The following is a 25,158-nucleotide window of genomic DNA, read 5'->3' as shown; positions in this document are numbered from 1 at the left end:
GTAAGTAAAATACACAAACTCAGCTTAAATCTTTAAGAGGATTTTCCACAAACAAAAAAATCTCCAGTAAGTTTCCCTTAGAAATGTAATCTCATGTTTAATTGGTTCTTATGGGCATAATAGTGTGGTTGTGCTTTGCTTTTCTTAACAGCTTAACAGGTAAAGAAACATTTAAAGTTTAAAGCTTTGAATCAATTTTTTAAATTACAGAACACATCATCCCCATGAAAATTTAAATAACAGATAATGCATAAAAATAAGAGAGTTAAGGGTATACTGAACTGGACAAGTCGTCAGTTTTCAGAAGGTTTCTACCACTCCCACTTTTACTTTTACTGGGTCTGCTTATGAAAGATGATCTGGCTTCATTTGGACTCCAACCAGGTAACGTAATCGATGTGGCTTTTGATCGACCAGGGACATTTTCCAAAATATCCTGGCAGCCCATGAGCCTCACTTCCAGGGTACCTAGAAGAAGGTGGACAATGATTTATGAAAGATTTCTGCTCTTAAGTAAACCAAGTGAATGACTAATGACTGATTGATGGCAATAGCTCACATTCTCACTCCCACAGGGCATAACAGAAAGATCAGATGAAATCAAAAGACAAATCCAGGACACACATATATACTGAAAATAAAAGTACTAGAAGTCAACTATGTGGGACTCAACCTTCTAGAAAAGAGCAACAGTTCACCAAGATAACACAAAATAAGTTTTTTTATGTGTCTCAGAAGTCTCTTTGTTTTCTTCACTTGGGAATCTAACTGACCTGGGTTTGAGTTGCAAACAATGTAATTTTTTAAGACTCACAAATTTCAAGTTTCTTATTAAAACAATAAATCTTGCGTATGGAGCAATTATTAGTTTTTAATGAATTTTATATAACTAGTTAATACGGGATGAAATTAACAAACTGTTTAGACTACAGATTCGTGTGAGAAATCACACACTAGAAATCACATTTGCCTGCTATATGTTAAAGTCAAATTTTTGTTAGTAACTTAAAATCATTCAATTCTTCCAACTTGACTAAATTTGGATTTATAAAAGCTGAGACAAGAAGCTACTCTTCAACAAGCTATTCTTCCAAGTCTTCTACATCTTTAACCAAATGAGGTGTCAAGGCTGCTGTTCAAATTGAAGCGTTTCCTCCAGCAGCACAGAAACATCTGAACACCATAGATGGTTACAACAATGGTAGGCTGGCTTCATCCTGTACAAGATAACATCTATAAAACTGTGACACCACCGACTGACAAAATCAACTACTAGAAGTGGTGAAATCAAGCCAGTTCATAATCAGTGTCAGATAGAAATGCAGGCTTCTTTTGACAGCAAATGTACTTAACCGTGAAACTTAAAAGTACTCTTTAGTTAACAGAAACTTAAGTCAGACTTAACCTAAAAATGATCTGGCAACATCATAGCCCACAGAACAGACAGCAAGAAACCAGTCTAAGAAGAAATCCCAACCTGTAGGAAGCTAACAGCCGTAAGTGACAGCTAAGCATTAGGCTATGAAGACAAAGAGATGCTATTGGCTTCTGAAACAGGTTAAAAGGTAAAAGAATACTTCATTCCCAAACTCTGTTTAGAAAAAAAAAAGATATTAATAAGCAGAAAAGCTACAGTCTTGTATAAGGAATGGATGCAAATCAGAAAGTTATGTTGATGCACTTTAAGATGTATGACAGTAGCACTGCTCTATTTTTCACAAAGCATTAGGGGCAAAACATAGAGACACTGTTCATGTATATCCAGCTCTTTGTGTAGACAAGATGAAAGTGAAACTATTAAGAACTTCACAAGCATGTAGTTTTGTCAATTTCTATTAAAACTTTTTCATATGTATCAGTAAATCACATTTAAAGAGAAATTGTCACTATAAGGTATCTGACCCTTGATTATGTGTTACAGGAAGCAGAAAAAAAAGCAATTTTTTTTTTTTTTTTTTTTGGTGGATTACAAATATAATGCATGATTTGGTAGTATAAATGTCACCTTCCAGAAATCTAGTGAGGTCCAGAGGGTAAAACAGAACTGGGAGAAAAGCTGGGTGCCTATATCCAGCTCTGTCATACTTGTTGTATGATCAGGGTAACTCACTGAACCCTTCTGCAACTTAGTTTCCCTATCTGTAAAATGGGGATCATGATACTTATCCACCTTGATGATAAGTACATGATCATCTCAAGATGAAAGGCATTTGGTAAATGCTAGCCATATCATTCCATAGGGAGCTATTTCAGGCCAGAGCGTCCAATTTTCAATAATGTTAACAAATAAATCAAAGAAACTTATCTGCAAAGACACTTGGAAACTCTAAATGTTTTTATCTAGGAAAAGAACAACAATTAAATATGTCCAGTAAGAAATACAGTTGGCATTAAAGACTTGTTTTAAACCATTAATTAAGATCAAAAAAGGAAAAAAAGAAAAGCTCTTTAAATCATACCTGTTAAAGCGGCTGGTTTGGACAGTGTACTATACTGGTTTTGAGTAGATATTACACTCTGACGAGGACTTAACGTGGGTGAAGACACTAATGAAAGCTCTTCTATAATAATACTGCTTTTGGGATGGTTTTTAGGAAGTTCATTCAATCTCTGCTCCAGTGAATACTTCAAGAGGTCCAGCTTCTGGCTTGATTCATTAAATCTTGCTTGCGCCTTTTAAAAATAAAAAATAAGTTTGATATAGTTCATTTTTTTCCTTAAAGAACCTTTAAAACAAAGTATCAGAAATTGTAATGACAAATTACTTCTGAAAGTGCCTTTCTGTCGGTAACTTTCCCAGATCCAAGTAATTTCATCACGTTTTTTGCACCTTCTGCTACAGCATACTCTATCCTAAAATGATGCCGTAATTCTTCCATTCGGAGTTCAAGAGGGCTTATCACAGGTTTTGCTGCAAAGAGATATAAACAAACAACCTTCATTGAAGATAACAACCAGGTTTAATTTCTTTATTATGAACCCCTCCTCCGTATAAACAGAGGGAAGAGAAAAAGGAAAAAAAAGCAGGAGAGATGCATATTTGGTAGTCCAAAGAGAAGCTTGAAGTATGTAATAAAAAATAAAAAGTGATATTTTAAGCATCTGCGTTTGAATGAAAAAATAACTGATCAGGGCCTCAATTCAATAAACAGCTCCTGAATATAGCTCCTGAAGAGCTATAATTGCTAGAGGATGTGAGAAAATATTATGTCTCCAGGGGAGTTAAGGGACAAAACTGAGATATCCCAAATATTCAGCTGGCAAAAAAGTTTTGGGACTTTAACACTTCTGAGCTACATGATGAGCATTTATCTTTGGAACTGCTCTGCTGCCAGGTAGATCCCTGATGAGTTTCTGATAATCCCCTTGCTTCACTTGAAATCCCATGGAATCTGGCTTCTGCCAGCAGAGAAATAAATGTGAAAGATTCCATACACTGCCTTTGCCAAATGGTCTGGGTTAACCACTCCTATGTCCACATCTTACAGTGCTTAGATATCCTAAACAGAACATTTCCTGAGTATAGTCGTTTCTGTTTAAAGCACTAAGAGGGGTAGGGACACAAAAAGGCATTTGAAAGCCCTTTCTAGCTTGAATTTCCTTTTCTTTTAAACAAATTATATACATAATCCATGTGCTAAAATGGGGTGTTAAAAGGTGGTGTGGAAAAACAAACACAGAAACCAAACACCTCACGCACCACAAAACAAAACACACACACACACTTTTCATTATCTAGGATATATCCAGGCCCTGACTGCAAGCATTATCATACAATGTCAATACTCAGAAATGGACACAAATAACATTCAAGACTTAAAGATATACCCATATGCCCATAAGTTTCTAGTACACTCATGCTATTAGAGTTCAAGAGTAAATTTTTTAAATTATTTAAAGATTTTCCATGAAATGCAAGTTAAAAAATGCTTCTGAAATGCAGCAGGAGCATTTCAAGCCAGGTCATTTTAATAACACTTTTTTTGTTGCTTAGCACAAGTGTAGTTGTTTAGCATTCAATCTAGCCTAAATACCTATAAAACCAGGAACAATTCTCCTCCATCTGTCCTACCACTAGAAATAATAAGGTCAGTCTATTTAAGTATGACAAGCAGGCTTTGTACTGGCATCAGATTTTTTTTAGCATCATAATATAAAGATTATATGCTTAAAAAAAAAAAATCACTAATTATTAAGACTAAAGAAAGCATGCATGAAGGCATGGACGGCATAAGGTATAAAAAGGATGATAAAGAGAGACTGTATTTCTCTTCATTATGATGAAGGTATTTTCCTTCGTGTCAGATGTTTTTGGCACCCCAAGACACAAAGTTTTGCCTAATCTCTGATCATTTTTGGTTCATGCAAGCTGTATCAGACATTCTTACTAGAAATTTATGGTAAGTCGGTGTACATATGGGTATATATCTATATGGCATTCTGACATTAATGATTCATATTTCCTTTCTACACCATCACCATTATCAAAAGCCAGTTCATTGGTCTGGACTGCCTGAAGAATCTGCATCCTTATAACTTCTATTTTTGTCTTGCTGTCCTGAAGCATCTGCTGAGCTGTTGCAAGAAGTTTTCGATCCTATTAAAACAAACAGAGAAATTGAAATCATAAACTTTTTCATGGAACAAGACACACTGAAAATTTCAAACACACATTTCATAAATGTAATCCATGCATTTCATTTAGTATAGCATTAGGCAAACTAACCACATTAGGGTATTAGTGGAAATTAAGTTAGGACAGAGGCATTGGTTGATTAAAGACTGTAAGCCACTCCCAGGGAAACTGTATGTGTATCAAGGTGAGAAAAGGAGGCACGTTCTAGAAACATTACATGTGTAGATTAATATTTTGTAGTCTGATACTGGAGAAAGGAGAAAATATTAAGTGCAAAATACCTCCAAAACTATGTAGAATGTCTCCAATTTAACTTTGAGTATGGCAAAAACTCTTGTAATAGACAAATTTGCTAGACTAAGCCCACATTAAAGTAATTGTACTATTTAACCTGAGCTGGTTTTCAGTACTGAAATTAGAAATACGATGTTGCTTACACAGCACATTAAGTCTGCAGTACATTTTCCTGAACAAAAGAAAGCTGAAGATTTTTTGCATTAATAAATATGTAACAAACAAGGGCTACTTCATTAGCTATTTCATCCGCAACCCAAGTACAGTACAGTACTTTTCAGTCTAAATAAACTAAGATAACCAAGTTTCATTTTCAAAAGCAGTATCACAAGAAGCTGTTTAGAAGAGAACATTCTTAAAGAACTTTCATAAACTTCTATGGCTGTCACGTGGCTCTCCCTCTATATTCTGGGAATTACCAGACAGCTTAAGGGTGATCTGACTTGCAGTAAGAACAACAAATACAAGGTATAAGAAAATTTAAGGCAGTGTATTTCTCCGGCCCATAGAGTACCAATCAATCACAGAAATCACAATAACAGCAGTCAGGGCAGATGTGCACCACCCTTGTTACAACCCAAAGGGTATTTTGGTTAACTCATTTTGTAGCCACTCTATAACCTCATTAATAAGTTACTTTCACACGGACATGGTTTAAATTTGTATTTTTAATTTTATAATGAAGTCATCAACTATTTAGGAAGCTAAAGAAATTAAATTCTTCCCTTGCCGTAACCAAGAGAAAGAACTGCAGTGAACTCAAATCCCAGAACTGGAAATACCTGCACCATGAAGCATACTGTAAGAAAAATCTGTATGCTGAGAAATTTACCTTCACAGAGCTCCTCTATGACCTTGCACCTTAACCTATTACTCCCTTGGATATTTGATGCTGCCCTATGTTGTGCAGGGTAGATACACCAAGATCTACACATAAAGACTTTGGTTTTGTGGAAGGAAATTGTGCCCCCTCTGCATACCATAGTCTCACAACTCTCCACTTTTTATTTTAGTATTAATCGACATTTCAGGGAGACACCATAGTTTTCATATTTTACCTATCTAATTAATGATCACACTGACTTTCTTAAATCAATACTTTCCCAAATACAGATGTAAAATTTTGAAATAATCACTGACTTTAGCAGAGTATAGGATTTTAGTAACAGATTATGAGTCACTCTAAAATGCTATATTAAACCTTATCCATGCATCATCCTGATGCATAAATATGCTGGAAATGTTTCATTGTATCTTCACTTCTATCTTATTTTTGATCTTGTTGCTCTTGATAATCGCTCATAGTCTCTTACTGGAATGGATTTGCTTGCCCAGGAGCAACATTAGCTCTTCAATGTGTAGAGTGGAGGCAATCCAGCATTACAGAGATATCCTTACGTTTTAAAGAGACAGAAGATCATATCCTCAGAAAGTGTAATGCTCAGCAGCTCTCTTAGTGTTGGAGGCTGAATGCAAAGCATTTCAATGCATCTTCTGAGTACAGAAGAACTGACAGGGCCTGTAAAACTGATCTGCAAAGCTGTCATAGGATCTCAGAGAACCTCCACACGTCCAAGGAAAGATGATCGTTATCTCAGAAATGTCTAAGTCTGAATAGGCTGAGCTGAATGTTACTGAAGCAAGTAAAGTACAAAGGGAAAAGCTCCCCATGAGATGATGGGTTTATTAAGAGATTGCTTTTTCATTTTTAGAAAACAGATTATAACCTCCCTCCATTAAATTTAGGACTCAAAATAATACAACAGATCCGAAATGAGATCATTTAGTACACTTGAAGGAAGGTCACAAATGAGTTTAATATGTTTAAAGACGGTCCTGTGACTACTTTTTAAAGAACTACTGGATTACTGGGATTGGATTCAAACTGGGGATTTTCTGCCCCTTTTGCCCACCCCATCCAGATGCTTGGATTCTTTTAAGCTCTACATTTTTAAAATATAATCAGCATGCTCAAGCCTACAGTTCAAACTTGCCAAACTAACTCACTACTGAGCAGAAAAACAAACAAGCAGAGAGAATGAATACCCACCATTTCCATCCTGTTTGCTGAAGTGGCTGGCAATGCTTTTGTGCTTTCCAGCTTGCTCTCTCCAGCCCAGTTACTATATAGTCCCAATCTGGTACGCTCATTTAAGCATTTACCAATCACAAATACAAGATTCAATCATAGATTTTAATTACATGCCTCAATCTAAAGCAAACCAGAATTTATCTTCTCTACCTTGTCTGATCAAAGCCTGCTAACAATGTCTAATATTACAGCATGAGTGTTTAGTTAAGTTTTTCAGCCTGTTATAAGGTTACTTACCGAGGGTTTATTAGAAAGCTAATTCATGTAGGTCTTTTGATCCATTTGGGTCAGCTAATTATTAGTTTTAAGTGTACCTGATGCTAAGTACATGGGCCCAGAGGATGTAGACTCCAAGAGTATCCAGGAGCTGAGGGACTGTGGTGGATGGACAGCATTCCCAGGGCCTTAGTCATAACGAGCACTCCAGATATTTCTTCTATTTGCCCCGAGCTAGTACGTTACAGGTCACTTTCAGATAAGGCTACCTGGGACAGAAGGAACTTGATGGCACCTCTGGTCCATTGAGTCTGAACTCATTTTCTGGGAGAAAGCAGTGCTCCCTGCTATTTTTTCAAGGTATAAGGAAGTCATACAGTAGGCAGACACAAAGTGATCTGCCTCTCCACCAACACCTAGCCCAAATTCTGGGAAAAAAATGAAGTTCCTTTCCAACACTTTCTGGTTAAAATTCAGTTATGAGGGGTAGCAATGTAATTCCCAGATTCCTACTCTTCTAGCCAAACACTTCCTTTTAGTAAGTTCACTGACCCAGTGTTGGCTCAGCTAAGATCTTAAAACATTTTGATTTTACTTACTACTGTCTGGACACAAAAACATCTAACCAAGATACTACACACTATTTGTTAGATCTACTCTTGTGTTTCCTCTTAGTCTGGAAATGAATCTCCTTAATGATTTAGTAAAAGTAAATGAAAAGAACAGCTCATGAGTAATGAATGAAAGGTGAAGGGGCAGGTAAGTAGAGCATCTTCCCCTCCCTTTTTTCTCATTTGAGAACTATGACTGCCTTATACTCAACAAAATGCTTTGTTGGGGTTGTGGTTTTTTTTTTTTTTTTTTTTTTTTTTTTTTTTTTTTTTTTTTTTTTGTTAGTTTCTGGATTTGGTTTTGTTGACTTTTTTGATTTTGTTTTGTTTTCTTTCATTTCAAAGGTTTGGATTGTCTTTCACTTGAGTTAAGGGATCCTTAAGAGTATGATAAATTTTATTACACAGAAAAGAGTATGTAATACATTGAACCCATTTAGAGATTAGCAAACACTTTCCCTCCACCTCCTTGGAAAAATTCCGGTGCTATCAAGAGAGAGAGTGAGTGCAAGTACTTAAAATTTAGATATATTGGTAAGTGTGGCTTTATTTCTGATTTCACTTTATTCTTTCACTTGCTACCTCTAGATTACCACACTTCCATAAAAAGAAATTATTTCAATATGCATTTTATGTATATGTGTATCACTGCAGGTTATGACATCTCTATCAGAACATTACACTCATCCTATTCAATCTTTTGGCACAGAACTTTTTACTGCTGACTACAACTAGATGACAAGTTCAGAATATACTTGGCAATACTGCCTTGGTTGTAATTATTATGCACATTACAATATTAAACAAATGGATCTTTTTTTGTTTTTGAGTGGAGCTAGGAAAAACACCAGACACCAGTCAGTCCTACCAAGCTTTGATGCTAAGTGAATCCCACATGGTCGAAGATTACTAGATGTACTAAATTTAGTAAGCCGGATTTATTATTTAGGTTGAACTGCATCTGCACAAACTGATAAAACAATCACTTCAGTGGATATCAAATCACAACAAAAAATGGTATAGTAATTTGTAGCAGATTTGATGTAGCTGTTTAAAAAAAATGTAGCCCAAACTAAAAATACTGAAGTTGCATATAGTTTATACATTGTACAGTCACATTACAGCAACGTGAAAACTCACATTCATTTCACGATCTTTAAGCATTCCAAAGCCTTACCTTTGAAGAGCCATTTGAGTACATCTGTATCATATTTTCTGCTCCCTGTTTTACCTTCAGTTCTATATCCAACTGCTTCTTTAAGGCCATCAATCTGTTGTTCGTAGAAAAACGAGGATCACTATTTGGAGTATCAGGAGTGCTAGGACAATCTGTGAATTAAAGGTAAGATATAAGCAGGCAGAAAACAAGCCAGGAAGAAAGCACCCAAATCAGTCCCCTAAAACCCACCTTACACTCTATTCTATGAAGTTACAGATTGAACAGAACTGGAAGATCATACTGGAGAATTAAAGAGTGCCTCTCCTGTCCAGAGCTACTTTGCAACAGCACTGCAAATGCGCCTTAACATGAAAAGCCTCCCGAAAGCCCTGTGACTCCTACACATGTCCTAATTCACATGAATCACTTCCGGGAGCGGGCAAACAGGCAGGTTTGCAGCTAAGCCTATTTTTATTTCAAAGGAGATTAATTTTTCTAGAATGTCTTGGGTCAATTAAAAAATGCAGTTTTCTGTTAAGCTTTCTTACACTCTCAATTTCAAATCAAAGTGTTTTAACCATAAACTTGGATAATAGTATTAGATACTGAGCACTGTCTGAATACAGCTCTTGAGTAGATCCTCATCCATTTTAGTGTGAATGCTGCAGCCAGTGTTTATATCAGAATTAAGAACAGATAATATAAGCCTTTTTCTTACTGTAAAGCTGAATGTTTTTGGCTCTGCAGTCATAACAGAAATTTGGGATAATTGGATATATAGGCAGAGAGGTTACTGAACAACTGACTGATCTATGGGAAGGAGAAAGCTTTTTCATTTGACAATATTACTGTGTTTGGGTCTCCCTCTTGTTGGATTCATTTCATGGAATGCAAGTAAGTTTTATCAATTAAACTATAAAGTCAAACTCGTTAACTTTAAGTAACCAGTCTATTGTATAACTTTGTATTTCAGCTTCTGCAACACAAACTGTTAGTAAACTGAAAATAAGTGACCATTGGACTATTTCCAACACACCTGTCCTTAGAGCTAACTATCTTTCCTAACAGTCCCAATGACTTCTCTTCCAACTTTTTGGTAAAAGAGGACAAATTATTTCCACTGTAATAATTTTTATTTCTTCTACCCCAACAACTGAGAGAATACCTTCTCTATGGACAAATGGCACTGGTCTCCTGGAAAACAGTATTTACTGAATATGAACAGTACAATCTTTTTTCCAAATGTAATAATCTTCCTTGTATTAAAACTTGGATGAGGAATCAAGTTCCTGAAATCCTCAATTACCAGAAAACACAGGCAGTGCAGTAGTAACTTACAAGTCTTTACTTATGACGTGTCAAGAGGAGATGCCTTATCTGCCATTTCCTATTTCTTCTGTAAAAGCTTCTGATAACTACTTTTGGAGATTTAATACATTTTGCTTCCAAATTTGCTGGGTAATTTCCTCCTAAATTGCAATCTTTGCCAAGGCTACATACAGATTTCATGTAAGGAGTTTTAATTTCCTCTGCTGCTAATTCACTCTTCACTTCAGGTCTGTTACTGCATCCTCACTACTTAAAGGTAGGAGAGAAAATACCAGATGCTAAAAAAAAAATAAAAAAAAAAAAAAAAAAAAATCTGCATTACTCCTCAGCTGTTTTATCGTTGATCCTCCTCTCAATGCCTTGTCTTGGTTCCTCTGTGGAACTGCACTTGAACAGCTTTACCTTAAATCTGTTATTAGTAAAACAAAGACTAACAAAATGCTTTCCTATCACTTATGTCTTCACTTTCAACTAATCCTCATCTAATAATCTCCTGAAAATGAGAACAAACATGAACTTGAAAGTCACAGTGTCAAGACTCCTTGTAAAGTAGATTCACCATATAAATGAGTATTTACCAACTTTAGATAAATGATGCAAGCCTCCACCACTTAAAGATCCCGGCCCTCTGATAATCCCTGTGAAGGCTGTGAGGCTCCTGAAGTCTGTTTTCACAGCTTTTAAAGATGTACACAAGCAGCCTTTCTTTGCACTAAAACAACACTCAAGTTGTAAATTAAGGACTAATTAGAGATACCATGTTTCAGGCTGCCCAGGCAGCTGTTATTATCTGCCTTTACATGTCTCTGCTGTGAAGCTGTAACCACATCACTTACCTGGGTCATCTCAAGACTTGGTCTGAACTTGTGGGTGTAAGCTACCTTCTACTACTTAGTTAAAATTGTTGTACTATATGCTTTGTTAGTAACTAATAGCAAAGGAAGCTTTTCTGCAATAGAGACTAATTGCAAGGCAGAAGTAATTTTTTGCCTTCAGGCATAATAGCTACTCACTGAACTCCCAAATATGGAACAACATGTTTCTTAATGTATGACGTTTTTAAGAAAAAAAAAAATTACCTATAACTTTTCAGAGATGCTTTCCAAGCGACTCCTTCTACCATCCCCCCAACCAATCTCCCCATTACTACTCAGTAAGCAGCTCGAGGCAGCTTCTTACAGAATTCAGATTAATTTTTAAATCAGCCAGACAAACCGGTTCTATTACAGAAAGCATTGACAGTCTTAGCAGCAACACTACAAGCTACATCTGTATTAGGTGTTTCCTTTTCTCTTTGCTTTGGAAGGTTGTAATGACTTTGCATAGCTAGTTATCTTAGATTTGTTTGTATAAAGCACTTTACAGAGGAGCACAAATCTCCTCTGAAGGCTTTTAGTTATCTTTATAGTACAAATAAGTAATAAATTCATCCAGGTAATTGCAATCAATGGGATTTATGCATATGCCTAAAGTTAAACAAGAGTTAAGTACTAATACCAAATTGATACCTCACTCAAAGTAGGGACTGGGCAACAGAAGAGGTTCTCCAGTTTGCTCCATTTGTTGGTTAATAAGGACAGTACAAGACTTGCCGTTTTGGATACATTCAAGTTCATCTTTGCATCAGACAGCAAGAGCTTTGCTGGGATACAGGTTTGGGCTCCTAGGCCCAAATGTTCTTCTTGACAGTGAGTATCAAGTGAAGTAACAGATGCATTTCAAGCAAACCGACATCTAACTGTGCTGAACAACTATGAATGTTGTTGCTTACACTGGTGAGTTTTGTGCAGCTTGCTAGCACACATCCAGACTGCTGGAAGAGCTGCAGTGCTGCTTCCCCCGCACCTGCAATACCCTGTTTTCATAAAAATATACTCACCAGACTTAAAATAAGTTAATAGGGGTGATTTTTTTAAAAAAATATTTGGATTACATGAGGACAATGGCAGTTTTCAGTCTGCAATGCTTATCTGAACAGTGATCTTTGCTCTTTTGAAAACCTTTCCAGTTTAAGTACAATGCTCACAGCAAAAACTTCTTGCTTCTAAATTGCCTTTACCATCACTGCCATCTAAATTATATTTATAAAGAGTAGTTATGTAACTCTACTCTTCTGAGACTGCTGCTCATTCCTTTGGGTCTCCTCCCCAGATGCTACATATGCTATTTTTCTTCAGTAAGCTCAGTGTGAAATCAAGGATCCCACATAACTTTCTGAATTCGGGTTCACAGTGTGCTGCTTAAGTACTCAATTAGCAGCAAGTACCCTTTGGTAAATAGTTAATTTTAATCTTATTTGAGGATATTTAGTTGCAGTTAGCCTCGTCAGTGTCCTACCCAACAGAAATACCTGCAATGCATTTAGGCATTGCTGATAGGAAGAAGAAAGATGCATTGTCAGGCTTTTCTCAGGGATTCAGAAGTCTGGATCTGCGCTTGAACTAAATCATCAGTAGGTCCAAGGCAGCAGTGGACATTCTGCACTCAGAAAACATCCAGCACAGACCTCCTGGAAACTTCTGATGTTCAAATGAATTTCCACTAGGTAACAGCTAATTTTAACTACTAAAAAAGTGAGAGGCGATTGTTTCAAATTGCATCAATAATATTATTCTACACTGAGGTTCCCAAAAGTTACCATGAAATTTCTATGGATATGAGCTTGTAGGTGGAGTCTGCTGTCTAAGAAGTCACCGCCTATTATCAGTTTGGTGGCTCCCTCTACCAGTTTCTAGTAATTGGTCTTACATGGACACTCGGTGTCCAACAGATTAACCTTGTAATTTGTAAGGACAAAGAAATCCCCCAGACAGTCAGCTAATCATATTCTGAAACAAAATAATTTATTTTCTTTGCAACACCTACAGCCAAATTTGATATAAAGTGGATAGCTTCCATGTCAGTTAGGAGGATTGAAGAAAAGGCGTGAGCTTGTCTTTGAGTTCATTTTCTCCATGTTTTATCCAGTTTTATCAATTAGCTCAAAGGTTTTCCTATCAGTGCACCTCTCTATCCCCCTTTATTTCAGCTCTGTGAAACAGACCAATTTCCCAATCTATAGCTTGTCTGTGTATTAGCTGTATGTCAAATTAAATCAGTAACTTGCTGTAGGTAAGCTCCTTCAGTCTTACACCTCCCTGAGTCATTACAGAAACCACAGTCTGTACTGCTACTTTTGACACAAACACAAAACCAATTTAATCTTCTACTGTGTAGAAGTATGTTTTCTAGACACAAAATTTCTTCATCTCTAAAACAAAAGCAATCATCCCCAAGTGACATATTACATCTCTCAGACTTTTAGCAATAACGGTTGTTAGGGTTGTCCTACTCATTTTATGTTGTTGGATTCTCCTTCACTTTTAAGTGTTGACCTACAAATTTTTAAATTCCGCATCCTTGTATGACTAATACACTGCACAACAAGGGCAGACTGGGTACAAAGTCCCACTTCTAAAACAAACTTAGATTCATCAGCAACCCCTATAAGGTAAAGTATACCTATGTTATGCTAAAAGTAGCTTCTGAATCACATACCCACTGTCCAATCTACCCTCACATGCTGTAATAAACCTGTTGGACAAACTGCACTTTCTGGTTAAAGTTCAGTACCAATTCTTCAAATAAATTCTTCAAATCAGCACTGTGCTGATTACAAAGCAGTTACACTAAAAATTAGTTGCTTGTTAAAAAGTAATAGAAGTTACTGCTCGATACAGTAAGCAACAGAAAAAGTTGCAATAGCCTGTGCAGCATTTCTCAGCTCTAAACTGGGAGCACTTTACAAACATGTTCACACCCACTTTTCAGATACAGGAACAAGGGAAGCTTAAATGACTGTTCTAAAGTATCCAAAATGGTCTTTCAACCAGTGAACACAACAGTCAAAAAATACAGAGTTCAGGCCTGACAAATCAAAGGGATCAGCTCGATGAATCTCAATCCTGACTCTGCTACTTGGAACCTGAAAATACCTACACAGTATATTCCATTAGAAAGGGAAAAACACAGGGCTTTAATACTGAAAAGTATTAAAGTACACAAAATGAACACAGACCGTGACTTCCACAGCTCTTGAACCTTCTTTACCTTATTTTCATCATTCATGATCTGCAGCCTAAAAACTTCCCATATATTTCCTTCTGTCTTTTAAGTAACTTGTTACTAAGTGACCAGAAGAAGGTCAAACACAAGCTAAAATGAAAAGCAGTAACAATGAATAAAGATAACATCTGGAAACAATGCACTTTTTGGGGGAGCTCCCATACTCACCAGTAAAGGGTTACTAAATTCACTGCCTATTTCAGCAAAAGCAAGAAGTGAGGTATCTGTGACCTGTCCACTGAGGTATCTTATGTCAGATGCCACTGACCTTTAGGGTTATGTATCTATGTACTTCCTCAATGTCATCTCTGTGTGTGCATATCCACATGCACACATGCACAGTTGGTATGTCATAACTTTTATATTACCAACTTTATTTTGCAAAGGTCAAGCTCACCAATACCTTAAGTCAAGCCTAAGACTTCAGTATTAAAAATTGAAATATCACCGAGATGACTTGCAGCCATTAGTCTCAAGACAGACAACGTTTACTGATAGTGCTCCCTCTCCATGAACTACTGACCATGACTGAGGAAGGAGACAAGCATTTAAATTACAAGGCAAACATTACAAAAAACCCAAGCATTTCAACTTTTGAGGGTGGGTGCTTACAAACCTTTTATCTAAAAAGAGGTATTAACAGAATTAAAGATGACTTTTTATTTTCCTCAAGAAAATGATGCAAAATATTCTATTAAAATGGGTCTTGCATGGGAATACCTGATGTGATACTTTATGGAGGATATAAAGATCTCAATAGAATTTGCAAGCTTTTTCTTGCATATTTCCATGATTAAGACTGTACAGTCCATCTACCAGTAACACGTAGAACAGAATGGAATTTAAAAGCACAGTCCTAAAAAGTTTAGCATGCATCAAAAGCATGTAGAAGCACATAAGATCAACCATGATCTTTTATCCTTTGAACCTCTCCTGCATTTCCCAAGCCACGCACAATGACAATATTGCTCATTAACTCATTAAGATAAGGCTTTTAAAAATGCTACAATGGAAGGGAACAATCCAACAAGAGCGTTTCTGTGCTCATCCACTTTTCAAGTTCTACTGCTAGATGAATTTTGCAAATTATATCTGCACAGATTTTTATTATTTGGTCTATACACAGTTTGTATATGATTCTTTTTCTGTTCCACTCTTCCTGTTCCTTTAAAAGCCACACTCCTGTCAAAACTGAAACAGCTCTTTATAAACCTTAGCTGACCTGGAACAGAATGCTTCATGCCTACCAAAAGCCCAATGGCTATCTAGAAGCACACATTATTGTATTTATTTCATGCTGCAGCAACCACTTGGCCTCACTAGTTCCAGCTGTGTCCCTGCTCCACCTCTTATATCCTTACAGACCAAAAGCAAAAAAGAACACTGCAGAGGCCACCATGGACATCTGAACACCTCTGCAGTATATCACTGGGCCAGACTGTGAACTGCTGACATCACCTGCCAGTATTTCCTAAATTCTCACTGTAACCAACCTTTCATCACAAGGATGATGCAGACTTTTATTATACTGCCCAAGCCAGGCTTGGCATTCACTTAGCATGAATCTTCGATGGCTTGTGCACATTATTAACCTTTTGCCAAGGAGAGTCTGTGCAATGTGAAATCACCAGGCTGGCAGTATCTCCCAGGCCATTCCACAAAGCTGAAAGAGGACTGTTTACTTTCACAACATTCCAGCTCGAAATACCAACCCTGGTATTTTTAAAAAATACATTCAAAATTAGTACTGACTCACTGCCACACCACAGAAAATACTAATTAAAACCATTAACTACAACCATTCTGCAAAAACAATTTCAAATTGTCTTTAAAATGGTAGCTTTGCTGTGGAAAAGGCTGGAGACTTAACAAATTGTAAGAAATTTCACTGTAAGAAATGGTTGATAAGTTAAAAAACAGCAGAACTGGAAAACAGTTTCTAAGTTAAGTTTAAAAAAACAACAACCAACAAAAATTTTAAGTATAAATGTTGTAATTTTTCCTGCATTGAATAAAAAGGTGCATCAGTGCTGATGTCTATAGTGTAATTCAGAAAAAGTCACTGGAAAAGTTCATGAAATTTGCTTTCACACGGTGAAAAGCTACTAAGCAGCATTACAGTGACTGAAAAAATATTTTCGTGTGCTAAGAACTGAAAGCAAAGAACTAATAGTCCATAAAATACACTGTTCCTTAGAGAAGAATTTAAAACTCAAAGGTATTGGATACTGATTTGTGAATCAAAACAGAGAGACATACATGAGTAACAAGCTCACCAGCTCACTCACAAAGCAATTTTTTCAAGTGAAATGGGGAGAGCTTATTTCAGCTACAAAGAAAAATTGATTTCACAGTAACACATGGTACCTGCAACATCTTCGAGATCTGTTACAACAATGTGTGCATTTAGCTCCTGTAACTTATGATGCAAGTCTTCTAACTTCTTATTTGATTTTTTCAAAATGTTGTCCACATATGCCAAGTTCTTTTTATCCGTTGTGACCTTCCTGAGGTTCTCTGCTCCCTCCTTGATTTTAAGTTCCTTTCTTATTTCTCGCTTGATTTGGTCCTTTACTTCATCCAGCTTCTGCTGTACCATTGTATCTGAGTAGTCCAACTTCTGGCCAGTACTCACATTCTCAGAGGTTACAAGACCTTTGGCATCCCCCTAGGAAGAAAAACAGTAATATAATCATCAGGCAACATTGTTTCTGACAACACACTCTCACTGTGCCCAGCACTCAGGTCCCTGTACATTAACTCTGTAAGACCATTCACTAACCTTGGGCTGCACTCACATTGACCTAAAAAGCAACAACATCACAAAATATGACATGTTAACTGGAGCTGCATTTTACAACAGATTTATTTTAAATTTAGTGACATCTTTACTATGCCTATTTTTAACAGCAAGAGATTTAAATACTTCTGGATTTGTTATGGCTGCTTGCCTGGCAGTTACGTGCCTCAGAGCTAATGAGTCATGTTGTAATTTTATAGATTTAATTTGTGTTTTAATAGACAAGATGGATAGAGAAAAGAAGACTAACTTCTAATAATTATAATCTATGATGAAATTTTATACATCCTTTACAATAGATTCCTTTTAAAGATCGTTAAAAAAGTAGTGATGTTTGCAGCTGTTTAAAGAAATACTGGCATATCTATAAAGATTTATCAAGTTGTTACTGGAAATACATCTACAAGGTCTTTTTATTTTTTTAATCCTTCAAGGAAAACCTTTCACTTTAAAAAACAGTCATGATTAAAAAACCCAAATCCTACTTTCATGTGCAGGCAAGCTAGGCTGAAATGAAAGAAACCAAAAGTTGCCATGATGGAACAGGAGTTGGTGAAGTAAGGGAGCAGGGGATGGAGCCTTCAGACCCCCAGAACACAGGGGGTCATCAGTGTGCCTACTATACAATCACACATCACTGAGAAGAGCGCAAAAAGCACATTCTAGAACCTACACCCGTGAAGTTCATATACAATTAATTACATATGTGACAAGATTTCTGTGCCTTAATCGCAGACCCTCAACAATGAGTAGACATTAGGTCCTACCCAAGAAATTTCAGCTAGAGGTAAATGAGTGAAGATCAAAGAAGGGCTCTCCTGAACTTAAATTTGATCCCATTCTAATTCAGAATTTATTTAATAAATGTCTGGCCTGATTTGCATGTAACTACCCAAAAGACCAAAACTCCACCAAATTTTCTTAAACACTATGATGAAGCTGCCTTGACTTCTGAAAAACGGGCTGGACAAAAAGGGTATTTTAAGGCATAATTAGAATGTTGAAAGGTTTTGTCATAAAATCAGTTATCATCACAGTAAACAGCAGAAGAAAACGTTCTGAAGGGAGTTCAAGGAGCACAGCATCAGGCTAGTAAGAGGAAGAATGTCCACAACACAAAACCACTACAGATACTCCACAGTAACTTGGTATTCAAAAGAACTTGGATCATGCAGGTTGTGCCTGGACCCTACATGTCAACAAATAATGTTGGTCAAACTATTTCAATCCGTGCACATCTCAGCAATACTGCCATCCATAAGCAAGGGCCGATCTACTAGTCTGCTAGTCAACTATAATTTCATAAGTTTCCTGAATCTCTCATTAAAATTTTTCTACCCACAGCTTCTACTTTTAGTACCAAAAGTTAACAACTCAAAGATTCTTAAATATTCAAAGTAGCCAGAAGCGCCTCTTGCCACAGAATTTGACTATCGGTAAAATAGAGAACAAGTAAGCAATTTAGAAATGACAAACTGAGTAAGAATTGAAAGGGAAAAAAACCCATGCAAATTTATTTGAAGTGCACTTGTGAGTGCCTTTCTGTCAGTGCAGATTAAAGTAAATAATTATGCATATGTAGAGAGGCTATTAATAGCTGTACTGGGAAATACACCACATTGTTTCCATATATAGGCACCTAAAATAGAATCGATTTATAAAGAAAAAAAATAGAGTAATCAATAGCAATGAGCAACTAGTACAAAGTTTCATATCCATAATGAAGGAAGCCATCCACCATGAGTTGTGTGTTTAGTTTTGAGAAACATGAAACTGAAAATAAATTAATGTAACAACTGTATGGCAAACTATTTAAGCAGTTAGGATATCCAAATCAGATTACGATCTTTGATTTCCCTGCTTGTCTAACACATAAAAATTAAGGATGTCAAGAAAGTGCATCAAGATTATTATGCTACTATTCAGCCTTTAAAAAGAGATTTAAAAAATGTTTGTAAATAAAAAGCATGTATTTTTACAGCAGTTATTCATGCCTGTTCTGCAAACTTTCTAGAAATAAATTTATCTATCACCTCCTTCCTTAAAGCTGGATATTATACTTTTTCAAATTCAGAAGAGAAAGACAAATGAGAAATGCAAAAAACCCCAAATCAAATAACAAAACCACCAAAACCCACACTAAACCCAAAAGAAATCCTTTATTCTATGCTGTAATAGCACCTGAAGTTTGCTAAAATTATGCCAAGAATGTACACTTCTCAAACAGAACAATGTAATTAAGATATAAATAATTCAGAAATATTATTCACTGGGGTTTACCAAAGAGACTTCAGTTAATTGCTCATCCATTGAACAATAATGTATTTTGTTACAGGGGAGGTTTTTATCCCACTACAAGCCCTATATCCCATCTGTTAAAGTGATGTTATGTTCGTCCATAAAAAGGCTTTTGCAGCCCTTGTTCCAGACAGAGTCCCTAGTAAGTCTTCAATGAAATTAAATCTCCATGATCATTAGTAATTTGCCTTCTGATTTTGCAGTAATTGAGTTAAAGTTCTCCTCAGCCTGAACAGTCTCAGCAGCATCTTTGTCCTTGGATTTGAGGGTTTCAGGATAGAGTTGTCTTCTTCAATCTGCTTTTGAGACAGTAGAGTTCAATCATGTGGATGTCAACACTGGAAGCTGGTCACACTGCCTGTACATTTAAACATTTTTTTTTCAATCCCCCCAAAAGCCACAGATGACACTCCTTCTGTCTCTCCTGTTATCCAGAGTTAATTATACTTTTGAACAGAAAGTATTCTCTCACCTAGTTATCCAGATGTGCCACCCGGCACAAAGGTCACTGTGAAATAAATCCTTCCAAGGAGGCAACTGTGCACTCAGTGACCCTTGAAGGTCACAGTGAATGCAGAGCCAGAGTGTTCTGCAAGTGAAGCTGCTCTGGTCCTGCACTAACGTGCTTTGCTGCTGAGATGCAGCAAACGTTTGAGACAGAGCCTCACGCTGCAAAGATGAACAGCCTCAAAAGCGTTCCAGTTTAAGATGAAGATAATGTCCACAATGGCAGGACAGGACACAACATCTAATAGTTAAATCAGCGAAATGAGGTAGGACTTTTTCTTTAAGAAAAGCACCTCCCAAATGCCAAACTTAAAAGTATCCTTTTAAACTGAAGTTACTTAAAATACAGCATATTCCAGCTTTATTAGACGACATTAGACAAGTCTCTGCTTAGAGTTGAATATTATTTCAAAAACTATTTTTCTCATTTGGATAAACTCCCTCCCAGGATGAACCTCACATCGTTTAGGTGTTCTGACCACTCAACATGAAAATTAAGTGTAAAAAACGAGTTAGGGGCAGGGCCCAAGTCCTTTCCTTTGCAGAGCTCTAGCAGGCAGCATGCGAAGACAGAAGAAACCATTCACATTCTCTATGCCAAGAAGCTATCAATGAATTTTGCCCAACTCTTTCCTTTACTCTCCCTCTCCAAATCACTTAACATAAAATATCTTAAGAGTGGAAATGCTCTGAAACAGATAATGACTAAACCACTCCTGCTGGCAGAACAGAGAACAGGCCTCTCACTGCTTTACAATCCAAGGCAAAAGACTGGGCAGCCAGTTACTGTTTCTCAGTTTCATTTTAAATTCTGGTAATGTTTTGACTGCTGCTTAAAAGAGGGGGGCCAATCTTTGCTGGGCGGTCCCAGCACTGGACAGCTCAGCACAGCATCCTTCCCCCTTGTGCCACAGCGAACTGCTGGGGAGCCGGTTCTGGGCGTGAGCAGTGGCCAAGGGCAGCGTCACCCACCCGCCGTGGGAGGCGTGGGCAGCAGCGAGAGGCAGCACTGCACACCTCTTTGCAGTGCCAGAAGACGTTTCTGAGCCACCGCGGATTTCTGAAACATTTCAGTGTGTAACAAAACTGAAGATATGCTTACCACCATTAACTATCAACGACCACAAATTAGATATTACTGCTTAATTAAAAAAAAAAAAAAAAAAAAAAAAAAAAAAAAAAAAAAAAAAAAGTCCATTTAGGCAGCCTTCCCATTGCTCAACCTCATTTTCATTGCTGGCTCAAAGACTATCTATTTACATGGATTAACTCAAGATGCCAGCCTTCAATTTCTTTACTTCTGGGAACTGTTTTAAGTATAGTGGCTGAAAATAATGAGTAGTGGTCTGAGCATGTCTTTTAATAATACAGTCTATTCTGGCTGGTGTGGTGAAAGAAAGTAGTAATACTGTTTATGAAAACCATGTGGGCCTGCGCTTTCGCTTCAGATCAATTCTGAAACAAATACTTGGTGAAGCAGGTGCTTTGACATACTGCATATACCACCAAAATCACATTTAAGAATAAAATATAAACTGCATGGCAGTGGCAATGGCACTGCTAAGAGAGTAGCATGAAGCTGAACATACCAGAGAATCAGTTTGAGCTGTGTAAACTGAACGGCTTTGAATTCTAAATGAGATTCTCAAACTGCCCCCTCTTAGAAGATAAAACTCTGCAAATTAGTAACTCCTGAAGACTTGCTCCTAAGAGCTCAGTAGAACTTCACTCTGCTATACCATATATTCATTATAGAGAAAATTGACTAGAGCAAGAATTTAGATTGCTCATATCTGTTAGAAGTTGTTTTAGAAAGGTAAGCGAAGCCTTACACTACACCACGCTTAATAGCTGACGTGTGCTTGTGCACCATACTATTTACATTTCACATTGATGAACTACTAGCACACACTAGACCTGCCTTCAGGAAAAATCCCAAACCAGAACTTATCAAAACTCACAGTAAAACTGCTTACATTATTTCCTTACAGTATTAGCATTTCTTTTCATATGCTCTTGAATTTTAGTAATCATTTCAATAGACAAGGAGACTAAAAAACCTGTTTGACAAATACAGTAAAAAAAAAGCTATATAAAAATAGGATTTTCATCTTATGCATGATTTAAAAAGTTATAACCCAAAAAGACTAAATTTTTATTAACTTGTAATTTAATTTTGAAGACTTAGAAGTACAGATTTTGAACTACTAGGTATCTTAATACAACAATTTTTCTGAATAATTTTTAGGGAGAGGAAAAGGAAAAAAAAAAAAAAAAAAAAAAAAAAAAAAAAAAAAAAAAAAAAAGAGAAGGAAAAAAAAAGCTGCTTTTCTGAGCTAACTGCCAAGGTCCCCGAAGTTCTCTACAGTAATTCCTAAAACTAGATTAGTCTTTGATTTTATGAACTATGAACAATGTTAATCAATTGCAAACTTCCCTTCCCCCCGAAGTCATTCATAAAATCAGATGTGACGACTTGTCTGGGTTACTGGAACTACATGGACTATTTCCTCCTGCTCAGAATCAAATGTGAATCTGGTCAAGATCTCAGCACTCACCCAATGTCAAGAATTAAAAAAAAAAGACAACCTGGAGGCTTAATAGATTGTGACATTAGTTTGCTGTGCTAACATGTCACAAAACAGGATTTAAATTCAATCTTAGTCACAGCTTTCTGCTTTGTACCAAGAGGTTGTTTAAGGCAGAAATAGCCATAGTCCACTACATCATACATGGGTGAATTTAAGTAGGACACTGATTAAATGGGGTTCAATTCCTGTGCACAAACAGCAAGCGCCCAACTGCATCTGTAAGAGATGAAATGGATTTTTAAAAAAGGAAAAATGTGTTAATTAAATTGGGAGGTCTTTAATCAGCTGGTCACCTCTGCTATGCTCTCCCAGTTTGGGCTGTTGTCCTGATGAATACTTTGGAAGGAATGTTTCCTTTTACTCACGCAATAGCTGCTGGGCTGCAGCAGTTGCTCCTACAGCTCCGGTATGAAAAACTGTGTGGCCTGACTCAGCCAAAACACCTCATGTAAACAGGTAATAAAATTCCCTGGGGAGTCCTCGCTATCTAGCATCCAGCCACTGAAAATCCCTGATTCAGCCAGGATTTTCTAACACAAAGAGCATGGCCCCCAAAGGTGCTCCAACTGCAGTGAAGACTTGCTTACAGAACAAGAAGTTGTGTCCATGCAGTACTGTGCCAACACTAATGAGAGAAAGGGGCATAGGAGAGATTTCTTTGCTACAGAATGGAAAGAAAACACTTTAAGAAATGATGCTTTCAGCTGCTTCTCGTTGTAGCAGCTCCTGATGGTTTTACACTAGAAGAACATGCAAGGAGGGTTGCAAAGAAACAGGACGTTGAAAGAAAATCTTCACACTGACTGTTCTCATGATCACAAAAACCTGACTGAGGCTGTGGCAGGACACAGGTGATGAGCATGCAAATGGAAGATCAGCAAATGGCTACAGTAGCCAAGAAGCATGACTACATATTCTGGCAACAGGCGTGGTACAAACACTTCAGCAGTTTCCAAACTTTTATCTGTAACTTGAAGGTCCGACTCCAAGCCAAAAAAATTCCAAGAGAGTCCAGTACAGCGGAAAATGAACTTCCCCTCTCTAGTTTCAGATGTGCAAAAGAAATAGCAAACTCCCAGTTCCCATGAATAGGGACAGCTGTCACAACCTTTATTAACATGTGCCCAAGAAGATCAATATATGAAATCATGCCTGTAATAATGCCACTTCTTCATTCTCTATGAGACTTTGCTTAGTTTTCATTTAGCTTCTCATCACATATAAGAATAATATACCCAGAAGAAAACTGCATTTTATGTAAATAGTATGGTTTCAAGCAGACCACACACGGTAGGTGAAGCTCTATTAAATGCCAAAATATAAACAATCCCTTTCAAGATACAGGGAAAAAGATTTTATGAAATGTTAATACCATAGTGCATGCTGAAAATATTGCCAGTAATGATGTATCATAGAATCGTGCCAAGAAGACTGAAGTAATTCCCCTAAAACACAGCCTCACCAAGATGCATGCAATCAAAGCACTGAAATGAGAATTTCTCAGCTAATGCCTGTAACGTTATCATGGCATATATTAATAATGTGGTAAATATACACATTCCCTTTAAAAGATGAGGAAAACAGGGTGGATTAAGTGACAGTTCAACAAATGAAAGAGAAGCAAGTTCAAAGAAGCACAAAATATTTCAAGACGAAGTTCCTCAGCCACAGAGCCTGGAGTGGAGTTGTACACTTCCTGTACTGTGAAAACAGACAGGTATCTGTGTCCTACCTCCTACTGCCAACACAGGAATTTCATGCAAAAACTTGTTCTGCATTTTCTAAATTTGAGCTGAAAAATTTAGTCTTTTTTTGAGAAATGTCTTGCTTAAAAAAAAAAAAAAAAAAAGAGATCCCATAAAAACATGAATACTGGTATCAGCAGAGAAATGAGCATTTTTGTGTGTGTTTGACAGTTGGATACTTCTTTAAAATAAAAACCCCTTAAATTTTAAAACTGATAGCAAAACTATGTATTGTGAGGGACTTAGGCATTTGTGAATTTGGGGGTTTTTTTGCTTGTTACTTTAAACACTGTTAAAAACCCATAGGAGTTAACTTTTTTTTTTATTATTTTTTTTCTTTTCAGAAGAACACCTACAATTTTCTGTTACCATATAAATATATAAACAACTTCATCCTAATGGCCTAAAATTATTTCCTGTATATATACTGCATGTACTTTTAAAATACACTTGCCAAACCCTACATGGGGGTATCCAAGGCATCCATTTCTTTCAGAAATCCATACACTCATTTTGAATTACTGCCAGAGACTGAAACAAGGGAGGGGGCTTGACAGAAATTCTTATCACAAGACTTGTCTCAGTTTGACTTGACTGACTTCTCTGTAGTTACATTAAGCTCGAGTTTGGTGCAAACAGTCAATTCTAATGCTCTGAAGTGCTTGGAGTCTAACATAAGTTCCTCAGGAAACAGAACTATTTCAGATAAAGGTAAGGTCATGCAAATGTGTGGTGAATTTGCCTCTAAGTACGAGTAATACAGAAAGGAATCTGTC

At 36.8% G+C, this 25,158-nt stretch overlaps 1 protein-coding gene across 2 annotated transcripts in view; it reads right to left on the bottom strand.

Annotated features, from left to right (window-relative positions):
• Positions 1-25,158, bottom strand: part of PKN2 (protein kinase N2) — a 54,157-nt gene that overhangs the window by 12,926 nt on the left and 16,073 nt on the right. For both annotated transcript variants that reach the window (XM_040072567.2, XM_040072568.2), the window contains exons 2-7: positions 16,809-17,109; positions 9,027-9,178; positions 4,480-4,597; positions 2,766-2,911; positions 2,460-2,673; positions 283-468 (exon numbers count right to left, since the gene is read on the bottom strand). In XM_040072567.2, the coding sequence (XP_039928501.1) occupies positions 283-468; positions 2,460-2,673; positions 2,766-2,911; positions 4,480-4,597; positions 9,027-9,178; positions 16,809-17,109 (1,117 nt within the window). The remainder of the gene's footprint in view (positions 1-282; positions 469-2,459; positions 2,674-2,765; positions 2,912-4,479; positions 4,598-9,026; positions 9,179-16,808; positions 17,110-25,158) is intronic.

Source organism: Hirundo rustica, chromosome 9 (assembly GCF_015227805.2).
Source record: "Hirundo rustica isolate bHirRus1 chromosome 9, bHirRus1.pri.v3, whole genome shotgun sequence".
Taxonomy (NCBI): domain Eukaryota; kingdom Metazoa; phylum Chordata; class Aves; order Passeriformes; family Hirundinidae; genus Hirundo; species Hirundo rustica.
This window is presented reverse-complemented; position numbering and strand designations above follow the sequence as displayed.